Source organism: Rhinopithecus bieti, unplaced genomic scaffold (assembly GCF_001698545.2).
Source record: "Rhinopithecus bieti isolate Rb0 unplaced genomic scaffold, ASM169854v2 scaffold_7884, whole genome shotgun sequence".
NCBI lineage: Eukaryota > Metazoa > Chordata > Mammalia > Primates > Cercopithecidae > Rhinopithecus > Rhinopithecus bieti.
Window position 1 is genome coordinate 4,797,924 of NW_016806331.1, and position 26,472 is coordinate 4,824,395.

The 26,472-nt window shown below is 40.0% G+C and overlaps 1 protein-coding gene across 1 annotated transcript in view; it reads right to left on the reverse strand.

The window, feature by feature from the left end:
- Positions 1–26,472, reverse strand: part of TMTC1 (transmembrane O-mannosyltransferase targeting cadherins 1) — a 291,686-nt gene that overhangs the window by 136,795 nt on the left and 128,419 nt on the right. The window contains 1 exon segment of the mRNA XM_017875607.1: positions 4,366–4,555. Within this exon segment, the coding sequence (XP_017731096.1) occupies positions 4,366–4,555 (190 nt within the window).

Genomic DNA, 26,472 nt, shown 5'->3' on the forward strand with positions numbered 1-26,472 from the left:
CCAGCACTAACATCAACACAGACTTCATAAGAAACATTTACAGTCTATTCTCTCTAAGCCTGCTACTTGGAGGCTTCACCTGCATAGTAAAAACAAGGTCTCTACAACCCTCTATTGTAACCCAGGCATTCCTTTCTTTTTACATTTTATTATTATTATTATTATTATTATTATTATTATTATTATTGTATTATTATTATTTTGAGACAGACTTCGCTCTGTCACCCAGGCTGGAGTGCAGTGGTGCGATCTCGGCTCACTGCAACCTCCACCTCCTGGGTTTAAGAGGTTCTTCCACCTTAGCCTGACAAGTAGCTAGAACTACAGGCGCATACCACCATGCCTGGCTAATTTTGTATTTTAGTAGAGATGGGGTTTCGCCATGTTGGCCAGGCTGGTCTTGAACTCCTGGCCTCAAGTTTTCTGCTCACCTCGGCCTCCCAAAGTGCTGGGGTTACAGGCATCAGGGACCATGCCTGGCCTCAGGCATTCCTTTCTATTGATAATAACTCTTTCAACAAATTGCCAATCAGAAAATTTTTAAAGCTACCTATGACCTGGACGTGCCTCCACCCTTCAAGTTGTTCTGCCCTTCCATATCGAGCCAATGTATGTTTTACACATATGATTGATGTCTCAGGTCTCCCTAAAATGTACAAAAGCAAGCTGTACCCCTATCACATAGGGCACTTGTAGTGAGGACCTCCTGAGGCTATGTCACAGGTGTGTCCTTCACCTTGGCAAAATAAACTTTCTAAATTGGCTGAGGCCAGTCTCGGACATTTTGGGTTCACACTCCTTTTATATGCTATACCCAGAATAGGCAAATTAATAGAGACAGAAAGCAAATTAAAGGTTATCAGGGGATAGAGGAGGGGAAAGCTGAGAGTGATTACTTAATAAGTATGAGGTTGTTTTATGGGGTAATGAAAAAGCTTTGAAACTAGAAAGTGCTGGCAGTTGTATAACACTGTAAATACACTAAGTGCCACTAAATTGTACTCTTTAAAATAGTTAATTGTATGTTATATAACTTTCACTTCAATTTTAAAAAGGTGTTTTAATCATGCAAATTTTTTTCATTCAATTTTCAGGACTGTCGTTACATTTTATGTTTAAATTTCAGTTCTGTATTCATTCCAGACTTTTACCTAATTGCAATATTTCATCATTTTTTATACTTTATTGAGGTAAAGTTACCATAAAACAAATTCAACCATTTTAAGTATATATTTTGGTGAGTTTCACTACCACAGTTATATGTTAAAAAACATAAAACACCTCAAAATGTTATTTCAAGTTATAGTCAACCTCCAACCCCACGTTTTCTGTCATTACACCTTTTTTAGAATTTCACATGAATGGAATCATATAGGGTATTTAGTTTGTTTTTATGCTGCTATGAAGAAATACCCAAGACTAGGTAATTTATAAAGAAAACAGGTTTAATTGACTCACAGTTCTGCATGGCTGGGGAGGTCTCAGGAAATTTATAATCATAGTGGAAGGTGAAGAGGAAGCAGGGACCTTGGGCAGCAGGAGACAGAATGAGTGCTGAGCAAAGGGAGAAAAACCCCTTATAAAACCATCAGATCTCATGAGAACTCTCTCACTATCACAAGAACAGCATGTGGGTAACTGCCCCCATGAGTCAATTATCTCTCATGGGGTCCCTCCCATGACATGTGGAGATTATGGGAACTATAATTCAAGATCAGATTTGGGTGGGGACACAGCCAAACCATATCATATAGCATACACTCTTATATGTCTGGTTTCTTTCACTTAGCACCATGTTCATCCATGTCCGTCCACATTGTTTTATGTATTCGTAGTTTGTTCCTTAAAATTTCTGAATAATTGATGACACTGAGTTTGTCCAATTGCATGTTAGGTCATTAGATTTTTCCCAATTTGTTTGCTATTATAAATAAAGCTGTATGAATATTCACAGACAAGATATTCATGTGGACATGTTTTCATTTCTTTTCAGTAGGTGGAGATGGATAGAGCTGTTTAATTTTATGTTTAACTTTTTAAGAAACTTCCAAATTTTTCCAAAGTGTCTGTATCATTTTTTATTCCCATCAGTAATGGATGAGGATTCCAGTTGCTCCACACTGGCCAATACTCAGTGTTGGGAATCTTTCCAGTGATAGTCATTATAGTGAGAATATAATGGTATCTCTTTGTGGATTTAATTTGAAGTTCCCTGATGACTAATGATGCTGAGCATCTTTTCATGTATTTGTTAAAAATTTTGCATATCTTCTTCTGTGAAGTGTCCACATGAATCTTTTCTCCATTTTAGTTTTTGTCTTCTTATTATTGCATTTTAAGAGCACTTTAAATATTCCAGATACAAGGTCTTTGTAGATTTATGTTTTACAAATATTTTATCCCAATTTGTGACTTGCCTCTTCATTTAATTCACATTATCTTTTGATGAAAAGAATATTTAATTTTGATGACATCCAATTTATCAACTTTTCTTTTATAGTTTTCACATTAAATGTTCTAAGAAATATTTGCTTAAGTCAAATTCACAAAGATTTTCTCCTTTTCTTTTAGAAATTTTGGTGTAATTTACTTTTTTGTTTAGGGCTATGATCCACTTAGAATTAATTTCTGTATACTGTATAATGTAAGGATTAAGATTCATATTTTTTCTTACAGATATTCAGTTACATTTTTAAAAGACCATTGTTTCTCCATTGAATTACTTTGATAACTATGTCAAAAATCAGTTGATCCCATTAGTGTGGATTTAGCCCTGAATTCTCAATTCTATTCCATTTCCTACTGATTTTTTTTTTTTTTTTTTAAACTGAGTTTGGTCACACACTCCTGTTTCTTCACATATCTAGTAATCTTTGGTTAAACTGGGTGTTACATGTCATACATTGTAGGGACCCTGGATTCTATTTTGTTCTTCTGAAATTGTTGGTTTTCCTGTTTGAATACATTTGATGAGCTTCCATAGACTCAAACTGGAAAATCTGTTTCTCTGCAGAATGTTGAAATTATTGCTCAGTTCTTTTCTTCTTTTGCCTGGATTTCTGGGGATCTCTCTTGTGCCAATATGGCTTTGTGATCAGTCAATGATTTGGGCAGAGGTTATACATGAATAACTCACGCCAGTGAATTTCCCAATCTCTGCTGCTCAACTAGTGTATGTGCTGAAGAATGCATACAAACTTGCAGCAAATAAGTCTCCCAGAGCTTTTAATTTTGCTTGTGCACATGTCATTTAACAGCCATGAATGCATGGATTCATGTATATTACCTCTGCTCTTCTATATTTCTCTTGCTTCCAAAACTTTCCCTTACCTTTTTGCTGCTCTGTTTCTTTCCCAAACCAAATTTTTCCAAAATTGTAAAACTTTCCAAAGTTTACCAGTCAATTCCAACCAGTAAACTTATGGATTTTTACTGCTAGATCTGACAGGATGGAGAGAACTTACCTTCAGGTAAAAGCATCTTATCCAATGGAGTAGCAGTTTTTCATAAGTAAACATTTTCAAGTTTTTGGCTGAAATGGTTTGTCTGTGTCACCACCCAAATCTCATCTTGAATTGTAGTTCCCATAATTCCCACATGTTGTGCGGACCAGGTGGAGATAATTAAACCATGGGGGCAGTTTCCCCCATTCTGCTCTTTGTGATAGTGAGGTAGTTCTCACTAGATATGATGGTTTTATAAGGGACTTTCCCCTTCAATGGGCACTCATTATTCTCTCTCCTGCTGCCTTGTGAAGAAGGATGTGTTTGCTTCCCCTTCTGCCCTGATTGTAAGTTTCCTAAGGCTTCCCCAGCCCTGCATAACTGTGAGCTAACTAAACCTCTTTCCTTTATAAATTATTCAGTCTCAGGTATGTCCTTATAGCAGCATGAGAATGAACTAGAATATTTGCCTTTGGTCTTTGGTCATTTTTGAAATAGTTGTATTTAATAATTTTGTAGTTTTATACTTTTGGGGGAGGCAGTGGGAGAAATGACCCAACTACCTCTGGCATTCATTCATGAAAGTAGAGTCTTAACCACATTTTAAGCATTTATAAATAGGTTATTTACCACAATTTCATTTATCATTATATTAAATCAAATAAATTACTTTGAAAATTAGCCAACCACAGCAGTAACTTCTCATTTACAAACATCAAGCTTCAGATCAATACAGGGTTAGTAGAAACAGTCAAAAAATCTATAAGGTGGCCATGGTATATTATTACCAGCTAGAAAACATTTAAATACACAAAGAGAGGAGATTCAATTTACACCCAGACCACCTGCACAAAAAAGAACATTATGGGCATAGAATATCTGTCTTCAAATGCAGAGTTCATTCTATTTTTCAAAAAATTACCTTAAAGGCTGCTAAGCAGTGCAGGCTCAATAAGGCCATCACAACTGCCAGAAGGATGGTGGCTAAGTTCCGCATGTCCCATATGGTCTCCACCAAAGGAATACTGCCGACCTGCCAGTCGTAGCACAGGGTCACAGGTGCAAGCAGAAGCCACACGTTGAACGCTAAGAGGTAGGAATAGGTGAGGAATCTATAAAGAGAAGAGGAATCACTGAAACACTGCTCAAGAACCATGGCATTCTGTAAGCATTCAGTCACCATATTTTTATTAAATAGCATTTCTACCCAGTCAATGTTATCTTGGAGGAGAAGACAAGGGAAGATGGAAAGCCATTCACTCATTTATTTATTAAATTGATAGATTTGGGATATATCTAATAGGTTCTAGCCACTCTGAGGTGCTGACCTTTCAATGGTGAACAAATACAGATACAGTTTCCATGACATATATTTTAAAATTATCATACAAATAAATATATTACAACCAGAAATAAATGCTATGAAGGAAATGTTTGACAAAAGCACATGACAGAAATGTCACTCTGTTTCAGACGTGATTCCCTGGATAAGAGGCATTTGAATTGTCCCTTCTTAATAGTGCCCAGAATCCCGCAGTAGATTTGAAAATATTTCATCATTTTTATAATACACTGATCTATATTGAGTTATTTCAAAAAATCAAAATATTTGTGGTATGGAGCTAATATCTCTTACTCACAAACTGAGGGACCAGGAGTTGGTAGGAGGGAAACAGCAGGTGCCCTTGATGACAAGGACAGCCAGATGGACAGAGGGACAATGGATGGAGGAGGTGTTATGCCTGTTTCCTGGCTGTAACTAGGCACTAAGGTAAAGTGGAAGGCATTCTAGTTGTTCCCCTCATTTTAGGGGTAGAGAAAATTGAATTTATTTAAATTCATTCATTCAATACATTCATTAAGCAGTGTTCTAGACCCTTGAGAACTGCACATAGCAACTTTGTCCAAATCTCCGCATTAGGAGATGATCAAACTCTAGCATTGCCTCAGCATAAGGCTGTGTCCCTGGGATGACCCCAGCCCCTCATTAAAATGCTTACCTGAGAAATACTGTCAGGAGAATTTATTCTTTGCTCTAGTCAACACCTAACAACAGGCCCCCAACATCCTTTTCTTACAGCATTTACAAAAATGTGCTTATGACTGTGAATACTTATCTCTTACAACACAGAAGCATCTCCATCAAGGGTCCGAGAGCCATTCCTATGAAATGTAATTATCAGGAAGGACAGGCCTCTGTCTCCCAATCTCTGGGAGCACAGAACTTTAACTTTAGTAACTGTCAGCCAGCGGACACAGCTGGCCTCATTGCATCTACAGGGATCAACGCTTTATAAGTCTTCACCTCTCTGACATTACTGAGCCACCCCCACTCCACCCACTCCCTCACCCTCCCTTTGAAAGGCCCAGTCACCTCTGCACAAATCAGAATGAAGCTCTTCTCCTTCCCCTACTGTCAGTAGTGATGGAGTGAAATCTGTGTTCACCACTTCAGCTCATATCTGACTGTGTTTGTCAACTTACTTGGAATTAAACAGAAGAATTAGATGAATTCCTTGTCCTCAAGGAATGTATAATCCAATAGTGAAAATAGGACACACTGAATTAAAAAGGCAGAAGGAAACAGATGAACACCGTAAGAGTACAGAGTGTGAAGAGAGGTTCTCCCTCATTTGTCGGGTATTTTTAGAGGGAATCTTGGATTGGTGGAGACATTAGATGAGATAATTTCCAAGTTACTTTCTAGTGCGAAGCATCAGTTGACCCTGAATTCCTGTCAACAAATAGCTACTGGTTTAAAACACCTCAGTTCTCTCCTCCCCACCCTTCTTATTGTTTGAAGGTCAGTGGTGGAAAGGAAAACCATCCACAGCCATCAGGCTGCAGAGCAGGAGGGAGATTATTTACTGCTCAGACTCTCAAACCCCAACAAAGAGGTTGAAAGAGGCATGGCTATTTCAATCACGTTCAACCCTTTCCCCTCTGTTAATTTTTAACTAAAAGGTAATATACAAATAGAACAGTAAAACTGAAAGTTTGATAAAGTTCAGGCTTTCCTATTTAACAGCAACAAAAAAATGACAAAAAAAAAAACACTGTTTATCTTTTAGGCTCGGACCTGCGAAATTGCTGCCTGAGAATGCCATCTCCACAGAAAAGTGATTGAATCATTTTGGGCTTCTTTTTTCATAGAGCTTTCAGGCTGATGCCATCTACCTTTCAGGCCACTAAAGGTTCTCTATGACTTAGCTTTTCAGGTAAGTAATGAACCATCAAACTTAGAAGAAAAAGTTGGGTAGCTCTGCCTCTCAGTCACATCCCAGCTCTTAACATGACTTTAAAACTATTATCCCCTTTTTGAGGAAATAATAGATCTAGGCATGATCATCAATGGCAATGATCATCAATGACTGCTTAACTTATTAGGTGAAAAGCCAATGAGGTCCTTTACTTATAATAGTTAAATCAGGCTAATTCAGGTGCCTAGAACTGACTAATCAACTTTAACATCACTGAAAGGGAAATGAACAGTCTGATGTCCTCCTTATGGAAATATACACCATGCTTACGAAGTCAAAAGAAAAAACAGAATCAAACCTGAACTAATCAAGTCCTAAATCTAATGATCAGTTTATAGCAAAGACAGGAAACAACAGAACATGCCGCATCACACCACAGGGATGCAGTGTGCAAAATCCAGACTGTGGGAAACAAAGGGCCCAGATTCTTAAACAAGTACATTGTAATTATGGGAAGAGAAGGAGGGAGAGGACATCTGCAAATTAAAAGAAACTTCAGAGACACATCAAGCAAAGTGCAGATTTTGTTTAGATGCTAATCCAAACAAACCTCTATTAAAAATAATCACTTAGGACACAATCAGAATAAACTGAAATACTGATTGGATAGAGAGAGAATTGGCTAGGGACAATCACTGTTAAGTGTGATAATAGTATTGTGGTAATTTTTTTTAAGAGTGCTTGCCTTTTAGAAATATATACTAACATACACACAAATGAAATAAAATGGTGTCTGGGATTTGCTTTAAAATAATTGACTAAGAGGAAGGGAAAGTAAGTAGGTGGGATATGGATGAAACAAGATGACAGGAGTTATCATTATTGAGACTGGAAGATGGCATGCATGTGGGGTACTTTATGCCACTTTCTCTACTTTTTAACTAGGGCAAAAGGCAATAGAATTGCAATAGTAACACTTTCTTATCTTATTTCCACCTATGGCTTGACTATGGAACATCCGGAACTGCTATGCAGAATGTATTATTTAATTTTGAGTTTACGTTTTGGCCTTGCTCTGTAAGTTGACCTCAATTCTTTATGTCTTCTAGATGTGCAATACTGTATTGACAAAAAACGAATATAACAAAAATTTGTTTAAGTTATAATCTCGACACAGTTATTTACATATTACCAAAAGAAAAATGCTTTCACAGTGGTTCACATCTGTAATCCCAGCACTTTGGGAGGCCGAGGTGGGCGGATCACGAGGTCAAGAGATCAAGACCATCCTGGCCAACATGGTGAAACCCCTTCTCTACTAAAAATACAAAAATTAGGTGGGTGTGGTGGTGCGCACCTGTATTCCCAGCTATTTGGGAGGAAGAGGCAGGAGAATCACTTGAACCTGGGAGGCGGAGGGTGCAGTGAGCTGGGCATGGTACCTCATGCCTGTAATCTCAGCACCTTGGGAGCCCTAGCTGGGAGGACTGCTTGAGCCCCAGAGTTTGAGATAAGCCTAGGCAACACACCAAGGCCTCATCTCTACAAAAATTTTTTTTAAAGAAAACTTAGCTGGGTGTGGTGGCACACACCTGTAGTCCCAGCTACTCCAGAGGCTGAGATGAGAGGATGGATCACTTTAGCCAGGGAGGTCAAGGCTGGAGTGAGCAGTGATTGTGCCACTGAATTGCAGCCTGGAGCAACAGAGCAAGATCCTGTTTCAAAATGAAACAAAACAAAATGAGAAAAAAAAAAAAAAAAAAACCACAAAAGAACAACAACCGCAAACAAAGAAGCCATTTGGAATCACTCCAAAAGCTAATTACACTGGAGGTAGGGGGCGGAGGGGATAGTTCTGCTAGCTGTCCAATGGCTACAGTATTTCTTTTTAATTCTTTCACTATGAATTACATTGAAGCAAATCATCTTATTTCTGCTATAATTTCAGAAGCAAAATAATCTGTCAAATATCTCTGCCCTGCTGTGTTATCTTTTTTAAAGCAAGTGCAAAACCAAAATGAATTTACCAATTTTCTACCACAAATTCTGTGAACAGAAGGAAAGTCACAAGAATATCTTGCCAACAAAATGGAATATACAGCACAGAAAGCCAGGAATTCAGCTTAAACAATTTAGTCATGCATTTTCATTGATAAGCCAGAAAAGAGTAAAGAGGTTTTGTGGCCGAAAAACATGAAAGGGAAAGGCAAGCTGAAGCTGAGACTGTGGGGAAAATGGCATTCATCAAATTGCACCTAACAAAACTGTGTGGCTCTTCACATCTAAATCTTCATTTTTATTGAGAAAAAAATCAAAGCATTTTAAGTGCAAGCATATACATAAATTCTGTTCTTTGCCTCAGCAAAAACCTATTTGGCTAAGAAATAACATGAGCCTAACATATTTCTTTGCCCTAGAAAGGTGTCTATGATAGGTACATATGAAAAAATCAGGTACTGCAAGCAGAAACATACAGTTCTTGCTTGCTTTACATAAAAAAGTTATTGCTCATAGGATCTTTCTTTTACTTTCGCCTACAAAATCTTTTATCATTTTATAAATACAGGACATTGAGTCCACTGTACCCACTCACCTCCTCTTAGGAAGGGCATTTGCCAACTGTCAATATACCACTGGTGAGGAGCACCCCACCCAGCTCAGACTCTACTGATACTGCTGACACGGGAGGCGGGCAGGGAAGTGCTGGGTAGAGAAGGGCAGGGTCTCTGGCTAGGGCTCCACCCTCAGGCTTGTGCTCATGGACCTAAGTGAGAACAGGCACTCCTGTTTTTGTGCCAAAATGTTGCATTTTCCAAAACCACTCTGGCCCACCATGATCCCTATCTTGTGCTCATAAAACCCTGAGACCCTAGCGAGCACAGACACAAATGGCTGGACATCAAGAGGAGCAGAAGAGCACACCAACACTGGCAGGACATCGATGGCGGGATGACATGCAATTCAGCTGGGAACGATCGGCCAGACTCTAGGGGAAGACCACCTTCCCACTCCATCTCCCTTCTGGATCCCCATCCATCTCACTGAAAGCTACTTCTACCACTCAATAAAATCTTTCAACCCATCCTCCAAGTCCACATGTGATCTGATTTTTCTGATACACTAGGGCAAGAACCCAGGATACAGAAAGCCCTCTGTCCTGGTGATAAGGCAGAGAGTCTAATTGAGCTGATTAACACAAGCCGCCTGCAGACGGCAAAGCTGAAAGAGCACACGGTAACACATACCCACCAGGGCTTCAACAGCTGTATGCACTCAACCCTAGATGCTGCCATGGGGTTGGTGCCAAAAATGCTCCCCATGACCTGCTGGTCTGCATGCTTCTGCTAAGGGTTTGAGCAGCGGGGCACCTAAGAAGCGAGCCACTCCCCTATCACACACCCTTGAGGGGGATAAGGGAACTCCTCCCATTTCACCACTAGGTTTTTGTGATCTGTCCTGCTCCCTCCCAGACTCTTGCCTGTTTTCATCCTCATAACTCCTGAATTACCATTGATGTTTCAAAGGGTCTCCGCCTCACTGTGCCCTAGCCATGACAGGCCTACACAGGCATTACCTGGTAATTACTGTCTTTAGTATCTTCTTCCCCTGCCCATAACCTTCTCCAGAACTATCCAAAGAAAGCTACTTCCTGCACTACCCTCCTCAACGCACAGGGAAACTTCACTTGAATTCATTAAACATTGAGTAATTATTCTGTGTGCCCTTCTAGGTGCTAAGGGGTAGTACGATCTAGCCTTTGCCTTCCACAAGAGCATTTTCACTGCATTGTTGGTGAGAACACACACATGTTACATGGTTGACAACAGTGTAATATAAATATCAAACTGCGATGGAGTTCTAAGAAATGATAGATTAATGAGAAATGGAAGATGAAGGGAAGACATCCTAGAATCTCCACAGAATTTAATTAAGTATGTGGAGAGATGGGAGATAGCCCAGGCAGGGCCACCCAAGAGTAATAGCTTCAAATTGTAAATAAACATGTCATTTTAAAAGTACAGTTATGAGTGCAGGATTAGAAATTGTATAATATAAAAATGATAAAAATTACTGCCAGTAGAAAGTCTAAAATAAAAAAAATCATGTCAAATATCAGTGAGGATGTGGAGCAACTAGAACTTTGAAACACTACTGTAAATTGATTAAACCACTTTGCAGAACCGTAGGCAGTTTCATGAAAGCAAAATAAATGCATATTTCGTGAACTAGCAATTCCACTCCTAAGTAATTCCACCCAAACAGCACTGGACACATGTGTTTACCAAAAAACATTTAGAAGATTGTTCATAGCAGGACCTTTCTTAATAGCGCCAAATTGGATACAACTCACATATCCATCTACGATAAAATGCATACATACATTATGGAATATCCATGTGATGGAAATCAATTCAGCAATGAGAATGAATGCAACAACATGGAGGAACCTCATAATGGTAATGTGGAACAAGCACAGAAGACACAAAAGAAAAGGAAATCAAGAAAAACCATCTATAGACAAGGATATATGATTGGAAGCAGGACCTGAGCTCCAGGAAACAAGGCTGGCACTAGAAAGCCACAGATAATCCCCAGTGGAAAGGATCGTGTAAAAGCAAGCAAAGTAGAAGGTGCCAGATGAGTGCTGTGGCCCCCATGGGGCATTCCAGGGCCGAGACCCATAAGTAGTACTGAATACTTGCTGCTTTAGCACCTGGGACCCATAGAGATAGTGAGACTATTTCCAAACACCCAACGAAAGAAGAAAACAGAACCAAGCAACTCTGACCAGCTTCTCATTGTGTTCTGCTGAAGTTCTTCTGGCTTATAAGGATGAATGGTCCAATTAATCCAGCTCAATTAAAGGTAGAGACTATTTTGAAAATTCCCAGAAGAGATGTATGGCGAGATCATGGCAGACAGGAGGCAGGACTAGATGCGGCTGTGGACAGAGCAGCGAGAGGGGCTCACATTGTGAATTTTAGCTCCAGATTGATTGCAAGAACAAATCAGCAATCCCAAGAGGACCCACAGACCCTCTAAACAAAGAGGACGGCTCCTTTAGGACCCGGGAGACCCCTCACAAAACTGTGAGTGCCCCAATAGTGGAAGTGGGAAAGGGAGACCTTCCTCTCCCAAACACATCCCCCCAACAGGAGAAGCTGAAGGTCTGTTTATGGGAGAAGTTTCTGACTTACCCGGAGCTGAGTCAATTTGGACAGCCAAGAGAAATACTGGGGTAGAGGAAGCAACAGAAGGGCCCTGGGAGTTCGCGGGGTCCCCTGGCAGGCCATTCCTGTCTGGCACCACAGGGATCCAATGGGAGAGAAGCAGGAGGTAAAACTACACAGAGAGAAGGAAATCTCTAGCTGAAATCTGTAACAATTTGAATGGGGTGAGAAGCCTCTTTGCCAGAACTCGGGGGAGGGTGCAAATCTGATGTACAGACTCCACAGGCTGGGGAAGAACCAAGCCCTCTTCTTACACAGCTGGGAGGCAGATAGCCTTGTATCACTCTCCACCTGGAAACGGTCTGAGGGTTGTTAAGGGGAGCACGGTGGGAGAGAGACCCGCCTTCGGTCTGTGTGGGAGGCCTGTAACTGCCAGCTTTCCCCAACTTCCCTGACAGCCTGCATGACTCAGCAAAGGCTGCCATAATCCTCCTAGGTACATAACTCCAAAGACCCGGGAATCTCACCCCCAGCCCCCACAGCAGCCTCAGCAAGACCCACTCAGGGAGAGTCTGAGCTTAGACACACCTAGCCCCGCCCCCACCTGATGGTCCTTCCCTACCCATCCTGGTAGCAAAAGACAAAGGGCATAGACTCTTGGGAGTTCTAGGGTCCTACCCACTGTTGGTCCCTCCCTATACTACCACAGATGATGCTCTCTGGAAAGTGCCACCACCTGGCAGGAGGCCAACCAGCACAAAAATAGAGCATTAAACCACCAAAGCTAAGAACCCTCATGGAGTCCATTGTACACCCCAGTCACCTCCACCAGAACAGACACTGGTATCCATGGTTGAGAGACCCACAGATGGTTCATATCACAGGATTCTGTGTAGACAACCCCTGGTATCAGCCCAGAGCCTGGTAGATTCACTGGGTGGCTAGATTCAGAAGAGAGACAATAATCACTGCAGTTTGGCTCACAGGAAGCCACATCCATAGGAAAACGGGGAGAGTACTACATCAAGAGAACACACCGTGGGACAAAAGAATCTGAACAACAGCCTTCAGTCCTAGATTTTCCCTCTGATGGAGCCTACCCAAATGAGAAAGGAACCAGAAAACCAACCCTGATAATATGACAAAACAAGGCTCTTCAACATCCCCCCAAAAAAGATCACACTAGTTCACCAGCAATGGATCCAAACCAAGAAGAAATCCCTTATTTTCCTGGAAGAGAATTCAGGAGGTTAGTTATTAAGCTCAATCAGGAAGGACTAGAAAAGGTGAAGCCAGGCCAAGGAAATCCAAAATATCGATACAAGAAGTGAAGGGGGAATATTACAAGGAAACAGATAGACTTAAATAAAAAACAACAAAACTTCAGGAAACTTTTGGACACACGTTTAGAAGATGTGAAATGCTCCGGAAGTTTCAGCCCAATAGAATTGAACAAAGCTAGAGAAGAAATTCAGAGCTTTGAAGACAAGGTCTTGAATGTAAGCCCAATCCGAACAAAGACAAAGAAAAAGGTATAAGAACATATGAAAACGCCTCCAAGAGTCTGCGGATTATGTTAAATGGACCCAAACCTAGAATAATCAGTGTTCCTGAGGGAAGAAGAGGATTCTAAAAACTTAGAAAACGGTATTTGGGGGAGCATACAGGAAAACTTCATGTCCCATTTTGCCTAGAGCATCTAGACATCCAAACACAAGAAGGCACAAAGAACACTGCGGAAATTCATCGCAAAAAGATCTATTGCCTTAAGGCACATTGTTCATCCAGGCTTATCCAAAGTTAAGGCGAAAGAAATAATCTTAGGGCTGTGAGACAGAAGCCACCAGGTAATCCTGTAAGGAAAAACCTATCCGCTTACTGGCAGAAACCCTAAGAGCTAAAAGGGGTTGGGGCCCTATCTTCAGTCCTCCTCAAACAAACAATTATCAGCAAAATGTTGATCAGCATAAACTAAGCAATCACATATGAAGAAAAATAGGTCTTTTCAGACAACAATGACTGAGAGAATTTGCATTACAAGCCATCCTACAAGAACGCTAAAAGGAGCTTTAATATCTTTAAAACCAATCCTTAACTTCAGTAGAAAAAAAAACAATCCATCAAAAAGTGGTTAAGGGCATCAATAGGACATTCTCAAAAGCAAGATATAAAATGCCAAAAACATGTTGAAAAAATGCCTCAACATCACAAAGATCAGAGCGAAATGAATCAAAACCATAATGCGATACCAGCCTCCTTCCCCGCCAGAAATGGCCAAATCAAAAAATCAAAAAACAGTAGATGTTGGGTGTGGATGCAGCAGCTGACAGGGCAGCTTCTACACTGTAGTGAGATATGTAAACTAGTACAGCCACTATGGAAAATAGTGTGGAGATTCCTTAAAGAACTAAAAGTAGAACTACCATTTGACCCAGCAATCCCACTACTGGGTATCTACCCAGAAGAAAATAAGTCATTGTTCAAAAAAGATACTTGCACACGCATGTTTATAGCAGCACAATTCACAACAGCAAAGTCGTGGCACCAACCCAACCAAATGTCCATCAATCAACAAGTGGATAAGGAAAAAGAAAAAAGAAAAAAATGTATATACATATGATGGAATACTATACAGCCATAAAAAGGAATGAATTAACAGCATTTGCAGTGACCTGGATGAGACTGGAGACTAAGTGAAGCAACTCAGGAATGGAAAAGCAAACATCATATGTTCTCCCTGATATGTGGGAGCTAAGCTGTGAGGATGCAAAGGCATAAAAATGACACAACAGACTTTGGGGACTTGGGGGAAGAGTGTGAGCGGGGCGAGGGATAGAAGACTACAAATATGGTGCAGTGTATACTGCTCAGATAATGGGTGCACCAAAATCTCACAAATCACCACTGAAGAACTTACTCATGTAACCAAATACCACCTGTACCCCGATAACTTATGGAAATTAAAAAAAAAAAAATCCCAGAAGAATTCAAAGACAGAAAACTCAGAGTAGAACTAAGATTCTTAGGGAACCAAAACTAAGCAACTGCAAGAAAGAAAGGCAGCACTCTTCCATGAAGGCTACATGCCTTTCTCCTGGCTGCTCTGCTTCTCTTAGCATTTCTCCACCTCCACTCTCTGCTCAGGGGCTTCTTGTGCTTGTTCATAATGGAGGTTGAGCGTAGTTAGCAGTTCCGTCCCCAGTATCTCCTTTTCTGTCATCTTCACACCAGTTGCCTCACCCTCAATTTTCACATTTCTGACAGCAGCACCTGACTAGCTCACCTCATCTTCTGGAATCAGCTCTTACAGGTCCAATCAACTCCAACTCCTCTGGATGCTTCAGGTCCCAGAGCAGACACCATTCACTGTGACAAGCCTTCAATATCATCCCTCCCCGGGACAGGAAGGTGTCCCATCACACTGGGGCTTGGCACACTGCCCTGTAACTGTCCATGAATGTGCCCGTCCTCCCCACTAAAACAGAAGCTCCTCAGGAGCAGTGACTATGTCTGTCTATAATTATTTCCCTAGCACCCAGGTCTTAAAATAAATGGATTCTATGGGTCTTAAGAAATCAGACTGATAATAAAATGCTGCCTTAGAATCTGGAAATACTTGAGTTTGTAGTTTTATTTCAGCCTGGGGCAACCATATACTTTTCTACAACCCAATAAAATATATCTGCTAGGCTTGCAGTTGTCCAGGCATGTAGCTGAGAGGCACAGATGGAAGTTTCTGCCTTTTTGTAGCCCTCTTCAGCACCCAGTGTTACAGGCACTCCCTTCACACTGAAATATCCTCCTAAAGCTATGCCAGGCTTATTTTTTCTTATTTTGCATTAAACTACAATGAATGTAGTTAAAATGAGAACTTTTGTTACCATGGATAAATTATAAAGTGAATCTGAAATGTCATTAAGTCTTTCTGACCTTTTACATGTGCCATTAATATAGTAATCTTATTAATAGAGAGCTTCCTCAGAGTAGAGAAAATGGATTTCAATGTCTGAGAATATTAGCAACTTCTTACCCACATATCTACAAAAAAGCAAATACAGTTTCTGCAAAATAAATACTGGGTTCATTTTTTTGCCTAAGGTATCTTTCTCTCCATAAAGGATTTAACATGTTTATTTCAAACCAATATACTTTCTCTCATTAAGCACAGGTTCAACATTCATTGAGGAGGCATGAACTGATTACTGACAATGCATCAGGCTCAGGTTTCCAGGTCTCTATACAAGAATCCTGTTGGTCTATTAATGAAACGCATACAATATTAAAAATACCACTAGCATGTATGACATTTCCTAGTTTACAAAGCATTTGTGTATAAGGATTATTTGACAGCAAAATCTCTATGAAGTGGGCATTACACTCATTCTTGCAGCAAAGAAAATTGCCTTAAAGAGGCTGTAATTTATGCAATTCCCACTGCAAGCATATAGCAGAGTTTGCACACACATGACATAGTTTTCTGGCTCCAAATACAATTGGCCATGGCATCAAATGGTCTCCCATTAGCATTTCTTTATTAATGTGGAGAGGTGAAAGGAAATATGGTGGGTGAAATACTGGTGTCTCATGGAGAAGCACCCGCCTGAGACCCTGACTCACTCCTTCATCAGTGAAGCCCAGAAGAACTGGAGCTTTCACGTAGTCCTAGCAGGACTGATGTAAACTAAAAATCCATATATAATCTTCTCTAACGACATATCAAACTGATTGCACTGCTGAAAATGTTTGTTAGAGCATCAAGAAATAGAATCCTTAAATAAAAACTCAGGCTTGGCATTTTTTTCAGTGTGAAAAGCAATATTGGCCTTTATGTTTCAATGTTAGCAGAAAATATAAGAAGTGTCTCTTTAACTTTCATCAGCTTCTCTGGGATTGAAGATTGTAATGGAAATACAATATGTAGATTTAAAGGATGAGACAGTTTTCTTCAACAAATAATATGTCAGTAAGTGATCCTGATCTGCATTTTTCAGCAACCCACCCCTAGTCCCCAGGTAGAATTTCTACCGCCACAAGCTCCCTCACGTGACTCCCTCTTCTCTCCCTTTTCTTGTGACGAATTAAATAAATTATGACCACATAGTTTCATTCTGGTTTAGAAACCTATGCTCATTGACCTTCATAACCTCTTTCATTCCCAAGAAGCTATTTTTCTATGAACATATTACAATAGAAAGACATAATGGGGCAGTATCCCAGACAGAGAACTCTTCAGCTACAGAGGACACAGTTTTTGCCCAGGGTTCTCAAAACAGGTGACTCCCCCAAGTCACGTAGGCCGCTGTTTGATACAAAGATTTTGTCATCCAATCCTGTGACCTACCCAATCAGAATTTCTGTGAGATGAATCAGAGAATCTTTATATTAAACCTGTTTCGTTGATTGATTCTTATATTCACTCAGGCCTGGCCATCACAGCTCTAAAATACAGAACACCTTCAGCTTCATTTCAAAAACACATGTTTCTTTTTGAGACAGAGTGTCGCTCTGTCACCCAGGCTGGAGTGCAGTGGCGCAATCTCGGCTCACTGCAACTTCCGCCTCCCGGGTTCAAGCAATTCTGCCCCAGCCTCCTGAGTAGCTGGGACTACAGGCGCATACCACCATGCCGGGCTAATTTTTGTATTTTTAGTAGAGACGGGTTTCACCATATTTGTTATGCTGGTCTCAAACTCCTGACCTCAGGCAATCCACCCGCTTCAGCCTCCCAAAGTGCTAGGATTACAGGCATAAGCCACCATGCCCAGCCCCAAAAAACACGTTTTAAGAGCCCCTATAGACATGTTTCGAAGGCTTTGTTAGATGCTCAGTCAAGAACAGAGCAGTTCGTTTTGCACAGCTCTCTTTAAACACACAATATATTATTTTACAAAAGAAACATTGTAATTCAATGTTCTGAGGTTATTATGAGATAGCCCCATGTTCAGGGCTATAAGAGATGCAACTACAAGGAAGACACAGAGTCCTAGGCTGTAACAATCAAGATCTAAGGTTTCGTGTCTCTTTGAAACCAGCAACCAAAATGGAAAGATGAGAAAGAAGCTTCTTTAGAACATGGAAGATATTGCGTGCTAGTTTCATCTTGTTATTTCCTATCTTCATCTTTTCCTACGAAGTAATACAAACCTTTGCCTGTATTTCTTAACAGCAAAAACAGACCTACCACTTAAGCAAATCTATTCTAGTTGTTTATCCAGGACCAAATCTCATGCAAAAATATGATGCTGAGAGAGAGAGCCTTTATATCCTTTCAATGAAAATTCTATGTTATCTCCCTTCTGGATTTGAAAGACAACCATTTTCAATGTGATAAAGGCAATACTTCTTCCATCAAGTATAGGCTGCTTTATGTTCTATCTCCTTCAAACTGGTAAGACAAAACCAATTACTAGGCAGCAAAGCATGGCTGTGGTAGTGGAAATGATATTTCTCCTGCAGGCTCCAGCCCTATGCAGAAGCCATACTTAACTTTGGCTTTTGTTTTTATCCTTAATCCCAGATGTACAAGAGTGGAGGTCAAAGGATCACATTTCTGAAGATACTTATAGAAACAGAAGAGCAAATCTGGAAGCAAATGACACTTTTCGGACAGGACAGGTTATACATAAAATCTATTCTATCACTTTTCAAATGCAAGTCTATGAAAAACATGGAAGCAGAACCTCTGGGCATCTGGACTTCAGAACTTATACTTTAACATGATTCCCTAGTGTTTTTGAGGCACATTCAGGTTTGACTACTTAGCTGAGATAAATTCTTAAGGCCCCTCATGGCTCTATTCACAGCACAACTTTGAGTGGTAATTTACAAGAAATATCACAAGCACCTATGGTCTTGGGTCTTGAAGAATATTTTCTTTTTTTCTTTTTTTTTCCAGATGAGAATCAAATTCTAAATTGGCACAATTCTAAGGCGTAGTGCAATAAAATCTTTCCACCACTCAGAATCAGCTGAGCAAAACACAACATGGTAGATTAGAAGAGGCCACTCAAACCAGAGGCAGACAGAGGCTGCAGAGAGTGCTGCATCTACAGCATATGCCACTCATGCCTCACCAGCCACTCATCCTTCTAGCTCCTCTGGCATGGGGTCAAGCAAGGAGCACAGTGCTGGTTCTAGGCCAGTGCCATCCCACAGAGAATGAAAGCATATATAATTTTCAATTTTTCTATTAGCTACATTAAAAAGAATAAAATGAAACATAAAGAATTAGTTTCAGAAATATATTTTGTTTCAATGAATATATCCAAAATATTATCATTTCAATAGATAATCAACGTAAAAAGTATTAATGGGATATTTTACATTTTTTTCTTACTAAGTCTGTGAAGTGTGGTGTGCCTTTACACTTTAGCACATGTCCATTGAAACTAGCATTTGAAGTGCTAGGTAGCCATATGGGGCCCACAGCTCCTCTGGTGGACCGCACTGATCTAGACAATCACCTGTCTTCAGGCCCATCCATCCTCCACCTCTGCCCACATTCACTTGTCCTTGGTTTTATCTTTTTGGTTCTAGATTCCCACTCCAAACCCACCTCTCTCCCCTTGGCTGTAGCCCCCTCCATTGTCAAAATTCCCAACTACCATCCTGATTTGTCATTTTCATCCATCAGTTTTACTGTGTGAATTCTATGCCTACTTACCCTCTTTTACCTCTTGTGAAAACTTCTGACTCTTGTTCTTATAGAAATTCCATGTGGAATAGGACAGATAGAGGGATTTAGATCTATGAGGGCAAAATTTTCTTAGTTGTTAAAAAAAGAGCAATTTAATAAAATCTAAAGTTAGAACAACTACAAAGAAGATGATAGGCCATTCTTTGTGATTAACATAAATACAGTCATTCAGATTTCAAGCTATGAGAAACCAAAGGACAGAGGAGGTAAGTAAGAGAACCAAGCTGACAAAACAGGACTGGGGACAGGTGGGTCCAGGAAAAGAGAGTTCCTGTGGTCACCCCTGGCTTACGCCCTCACCACCTTTCTAGAGAACAAATGGAAATAAATATCAGAACCACACTGTATTGTATTTTTATTTTGTCATATATGTAATTGTGCAAGTTAGCCAGATATTTCACAATACAAATTCCATCATTCTCCAGGAAGCATTTCACTGTTTTTATAAAGTTACAAGTAGACCCTTGCAGACGATTTTGAAGACAGAAAATTGGACAAGGCATGCATGGGGAATGAGGTGGGACAGTGTGCAATAATAATTACAGTCAACTTTCTGGTGCCCAGAGTGGAATACCAGGTGTGTTACAACCTTCTCAGAAGGGTGGCTCCACAAGGCTTAATCTTTTCTAAGGATGCTAACTATAACCAAGGTCACCAGTCATTTATTCAACAATGTTCTAAGGATTTATTTTGAATCAGGCTCTGAGCCAAAGCCTCGTAAGATCATAAGATAATTTTAAGGGCCATCAGGTAGTTATCATCCATTGGGCTGTAAGCAAAACTATTCAGTACCTCAATCTGCATTTAGAGCATCTTCCTACTTAACTTTCTTTTTTCTTTTTTTTTTTCTTGAGGAGTCTCGGTCTGTTGCCCAGGTGGAAGTGCAGTGGCACGATATCAGCTCACTGCAACCTCTGCCTCCCAAGGTTCAAGCCATTCTCTCGTCTCAGCCTCCCGAGTAGCTGGATTACAGATGTGCACCATGAAGCCTGGCTAATTTTTGTATTTTTACTAGAGACGGGGTTTTACCATGTTGGTCAGGCTGGTCTCAAACTCCTGACCTCAAGTGATCCACCTACTTCTGCCTCCCAAAATGCCTGGATTACAGGTATAAGCCACCATACCCGACCCCTACCTAACTTTCTGATTTTGACTTCTGTGAACTGTCACCTCTCTTCCTGAGGTGAGTCACCCGGGCCTCAGGTCATCCCAGCCATCTACCCTAGACCTGCCCTCTTGAGCAGTTCTCACACTGCAAAATCAACAGGTTCCCTCTCTCAGTGGCAAAGTCAAAGCATTCATTATTTCAGTGACCGGATCATGGTGAAATGTTAAGAAAACATGATCATATTCAGGAATTCACATGATGGTATAAATATGTGTACAGACTAGAAGGGGAAAGCAGTCAGTATAAGTTTTCTAGCAGAGAAACCTTTCTGAAGAAGCAGCACTGATCTGAGCCTTTACGAACAGGTGGGACGTAGACCTGCTAATAGATGCTGTAGGTAAACAGAAAGAATGGAGATCTGCGAGGGCCCAGGATTCTGAGGCGTTCAGTTCTGGTGGTTCATGAAATAGGCTTGAGGACCCTTGTTGATATGTGAATAGATGGGGAGAAAAATATATTATCTAAAAAACTAGACCTGGAATTTCCTTCAGAGAGAAAATGATCTTCAACATTTCTTGTTGTTTCAAAGGAAAACACCACTGTAGGCTGTATTAGACACAAAACTATTTATTCATCCAGTCTGTTTGATTTTCTTCTGAGGCACAAAGGGGGCTACACTTTCCAGCCCTTTTGTATTTGGAGGGGGTACGTGACTACTTCTGGCCTGCAGGTCTGAGCAAAGGTGCTGTGGGTCTCTTGAGGCTGAAACACTTGTAAACTGTGTGGTGGAATGAATACTTAATGATATTAAAGAATGGTTGGAAATATTTTTTTAGCTACCATGAGAATACTGTGGTTGTATATTTTAAAAGATAGCCATATCTTTTAGAGATATTGTATGCTGAAATGATGATGACTGAACTAGCACTATAGTTGGGACTAGTTTCCAAACAGTTTGTGGCGGGTCAGGGAAAACAAGAGGGACTATTAGTGGGTGGGGCTATTGATGGAATAAGATTAAGCATAGTTGATAAATGCTGAAGCTGGGTGATAGGGACAAACATGGAGCTCATTACACTATTCTCTCCGCTTTTGTAATATGTACTTGTAAGTTTCAATATAAGAAGTTAGGGCCCCACTAACTTTCTCTCCCTCTGCTACACTGAATTAGCCATTCCAGATGGCACGACTATAAAATGTAAGCAGCTCAGAACCCAGAGTCAACCGGCTGGAAGGCAACATCCCTAGAAAGTTACTGGGCCCTCAGCCCTCCTCCTGTGAACAAAAAATTAAACCTTTTCATGTTCATTCATTTTAATTTCAGAGTTTGCTATTACCTTAGCATAGCCTCGTCTCACCTGGGTGAGGGATAGGTGTGTGAGATTTTAGAGATAGTCTCGGGTGGCCTGTACTGTCTAGGGCTATGTAAGAAATTGTTAGGAATTTGGACAAAGGAGGAACAGAAAATGAAGAACAAAAAAAGAGAGAGGTGGGGCTAAGGAAATAACCAAAGCAAAAAAACTTGCCAAAAAATAAAAAATAAAAAATGAGCCATCAAGAATTCCCCAGTGGAAGAGATGCTGGAGGATTTTGTGCAAGATGATTAATGAAGTTACCTGTGGCATGGTTCTGTGATGTAACTCTGCTCTTTGTCTCCAGATTTCTGTAAAGTCCCTTGAACACAAATGCCTTATATGAGTGGTACTGTAGGGGATATGAATGTGAAAGGTCTATGCCCTCCTGTAAATTGGTTGGCACAAGAAAAGGAAATGAGAGTGGCCATGGTCTGTGTAACAGGCACCAGATGCAGAGTTTAGCAGGAAAGGGAAACTTTCTGGTGCCCAGAGTGGAATACCAGGTGTGTTACAACCTTCTCAGAAGGGTGGCTCTACAAGGCTTAATCTTTTCTAAGGATGCTAACTATAACCAAGGTCACCAGTCATTTATTCAACAATGTTCTAAGGATTTATTTTGCATCAGACTCTGAGCCAAAGCCTCTTAAGATCATAAGATAATTGTAAGGGCCATCAGGTAGTTGTAGCAGGAAAGGGAAAATGGAATGGGAGATGTCCCATGAGAATATAAGGTTCTAGGGAAGCACATAAATCCGGAGGAGGGCAATGAACATTCAAGCAAGTGGGAAAGAATTTAAGCCAGTTTTCTTTAAATCTCAAAGAGGAAGGCCCAAGATGATATTGGGGTTCCATAGTTGCATGCATTTTAAGCCTATCACTGCACTGTGTGGGTCATTCTCATGACAGAGCAGAGTTACCGTCTCCATACCAGGGTGCATAAAAGCACATGCAGCTGAAAATGTCTTAATGACAAAAAGCAAAACAAGGATATATCCAGAGGTGGTAGGGCAAAGTGGCCTTCAGAAACAAAAAGGTAAAGGTAGTTTGATGTTCATAGAAGCAGCAGGCCTATGACAGCAGAGTCAATCATGCACTCATCCATCAAACAGTAAACAATTATCATGGCTCTCTCCTGTGCTCAGCACTGTAAAACCTGCCAAAGACACAAAGAAAGATAAGATATGGTTTCTGCCCCTAAGAAATTCACATTTAAATGGGACGGAAAATTTGGGGAATAGTCTATAACAATAAAGTGTAATGAGATAGAACAAAAATATATCTTCACTGGGTGTAGTGGTTCATACCTGTAATCCCAGCATTTTGGGAGGCCGAGGAGGGCAGATGACCTGAAGTCAGGAGTTCAAGACCAGCCTGGCCAACATGGTGAAACCCCATTTCTACTAAAAATACAAAAATTAGTTGGGCATGGTGGTATACACGTGTAATCCCAGCTACTCGGGAGGCTGAGACAGGAGAATTGCTTAACCCAGAAGGCAGAGGTTGCAGTGAGCCAAGATCTCGCCACTGCATTCCAGCCTGGGTGACAGAGTGAAACTCTGCTTCAAAAAAAAAAAAAAAAAAAAAAAGGCAATGGCCAGATCCCTTACTCTTCATGGATCCTAATGGGTGTAGGAAACCACTGACCTTCTAAATATTAATCTAGCTAGAAATATCATTTGAAAATGACATGGAGGACGTGAGGAGAGTAAACTGTGAGGATAGAGACTATTTCAGGAACACAGGCCAGAAACCATGAGGGCCTTCAGGAAGATGGTGGCAGTGGGGATGGAGATAACTGCATGAATTCTGGCGATTAAGAAGAACAGTCACAGGAAGAGGGGACTGCTTGGATGAGAGGAATGAAAGAAAGGAAGTAGTCATCACCAATCATGACTGACAGGTTGTGTGTTATGGACAACTAAATGAACAATCGGGCCTTGGGGAACTTGCTTATCAAGAGAAAGTTGTGTGATAAAGATACAATGTCTCCTTTGTTCTTTAGTTTCTAATTATATGGTTCTTCTCAAGTGGAAAGTAGAAGCATTTACAATTCAACTTCATGCCACTAAATGGATCCACACAATCTCAATTAATTACAGGTTGGAAAAGTTACTGGTCAGTCACAAAGAACTGACTGACAGCTAATACATCTGAATGTCTGGGTTAAAAAGGAAAGGCAAAAGATTAACGGCCTTGTCACCAGTGTATCCTGAATATTCCATCATTGGAATAATGATGATCCAACTCTGTAAGGAATCTACCTTACATCTTGATATACCCAATGGTCAAGAATAAAAAGTCAAATTCTAAATGGCTTCCAAATTGTTTCCAAATTCCAAATCAACTGCATCAAAGTACAATTTTTTAAGTATTAAAAACATAATCTTCATACAAATACACAGCACAAACTAAAGGTTTGTGTAACTCATAAACGTGGGAAAAAGATACTTGACCAAGAGAGTTCAGAAAAGAATTCGCGTTAGGCAAAGCCTTCTTAGATATAGAAGATATATATCTTAGAAACAACAAAAATAAATTGGACTTCATCAAAATAAAAAATTTTCATGCTTCAAAGGACATCATCAAGTAAGTGAAATGACAATATACAGAAAGAAAGAAAATGTGTTTATGAATTATAGATCAGATAAGGGACTTGTATCTTGAATATATTAAGAAAAATGTTACAACTTGGAAATAAAAAGACAAACAACCCAATTAAAAAGTGAATAAAGGATCTCCATCAACTTTTCTCCAAAGAAGACAGCAAGAGTCAGTATGTACATGAGGAGATGCTCAACATCATTAGCCACCAGCTAAATATAAATAAATCAAAACCACAGTGACATACCATTCCCTACCCATTGGTATGGCTATAATAAAACACATTGTCACAAAGACAAATGTTGGTGAAAATATAGAGATTCTGGAATCCTCACGTATTGCTGGTAGGAATGCAAAATGGTGCAGTTGCTTTGGTAAATAATCTGTCAGTTCCTCAAAAAGTGAAACATAAAGTTAACATTTATAATCCAGCAATTCCACTCCTAGGTACACACTCAAGAGAAATGAAAACATACATCTACACAAAAACTTGTATATAGCACCATTATTTGTAATAGCCAAAAGACGAAACAACCCAAATGTCCATTTTATGAAAAAAAAATGAGATGTATGGTATAGCCATATAATGGAATGCTATTGGGGAATAAAAAGGAGTCAAGTATTGACATATGCTACAACATGGATGAACCTTGATAACCTGCTAAATGAAAGAAGCCAGTCACAAACTTCCACCTATTATATGATTCTATTTATTTTATTTTATTGTATTTTATTTTGATGGAGTGTTGCTCTGTCACCAGGCTAGAGTGCAGTGGCATGATCTCGGCTCACTGCAACTTCTGCCTCCCAGGGTCAAGCAATTCTCCTGCCTCAGCCTCCTGAGTAGCTGGGATTACAGGCATGAGCCACCACACCCGGCTAATTTTTGTATTTTTAGTAGAGACGGGTTTTCTCCACGTTGGCCAGGATGGTCTCTATCTCCTGACCTCATGATCCGCCCTCCTCAGCCTCCCAAAGTGCTGGGATTACAGGCGTCAGCCACCGTGCCCGGCCATATGATTCCATTCCTACATACATGTTCAGAATAGGTAAATCTACAGAGACAGAAAGTAGACCAGTGGCTGGTGGTCTATTATAAAATAAATATATACACATATACAAGTTGAATTTAAAAAATTGGGATTTTTTCCAGTCTTCATGAAACAATGTAGAGGAATGAGACTGGCAAATCAGTAACAATCTTTTTTCCAACGTGATGCAAAGCAATAAAACTAATATTTTAAGTTTTATTTTTACCACTAGAGAGGAAAGAAATAATCACACCTATCAGTGTTCTGTACATTAAATTCTAAGATGACAAAGTTGTAAAATACAGTAAGCAGCAAATAATAAGCCTACCAATGTTGCATTCCTCTCAGTTTGTCACATAATGTTCTACATTACCGTGAATGTCACATAATCTTTGTTTGTTTTGTTCCCATGTCTTAAAAATTTTGCTTAACAAAGGTGTTTCATAAGCATACCACAATGATTTTGAAGCTCAGTGTAAGCAGAAAATGACAGGGTATTCCCTCTGAGTTAAACACACAGAAATAGATAATGTAAAAGAGTGAATCTCACAAGTAAAATCGTTTGAAACAAAGAAGGCTTGACCAAGCTACTCTTAAAAGTTATTAGGATTCTTAAAAATTACATGTAATTAATAACCCTAACAGCTACTAAGTGGAAAAAGAAAAGCTAAACTGAAAACTCTCACCTGATAATAACTTATTATACCTACTTTAAAATAAGAAACAATACTTGCAAGACAGAAGCAAAAATGCTACTGAAAGATGTGCGAAGTTCCTAAATTCAGTAAAAGAGATGAAACATCAAGGAGCCAGACTGTCAAAACCACATGACAAGCACCTGGTTACTCACAACAGACTGCAGACACC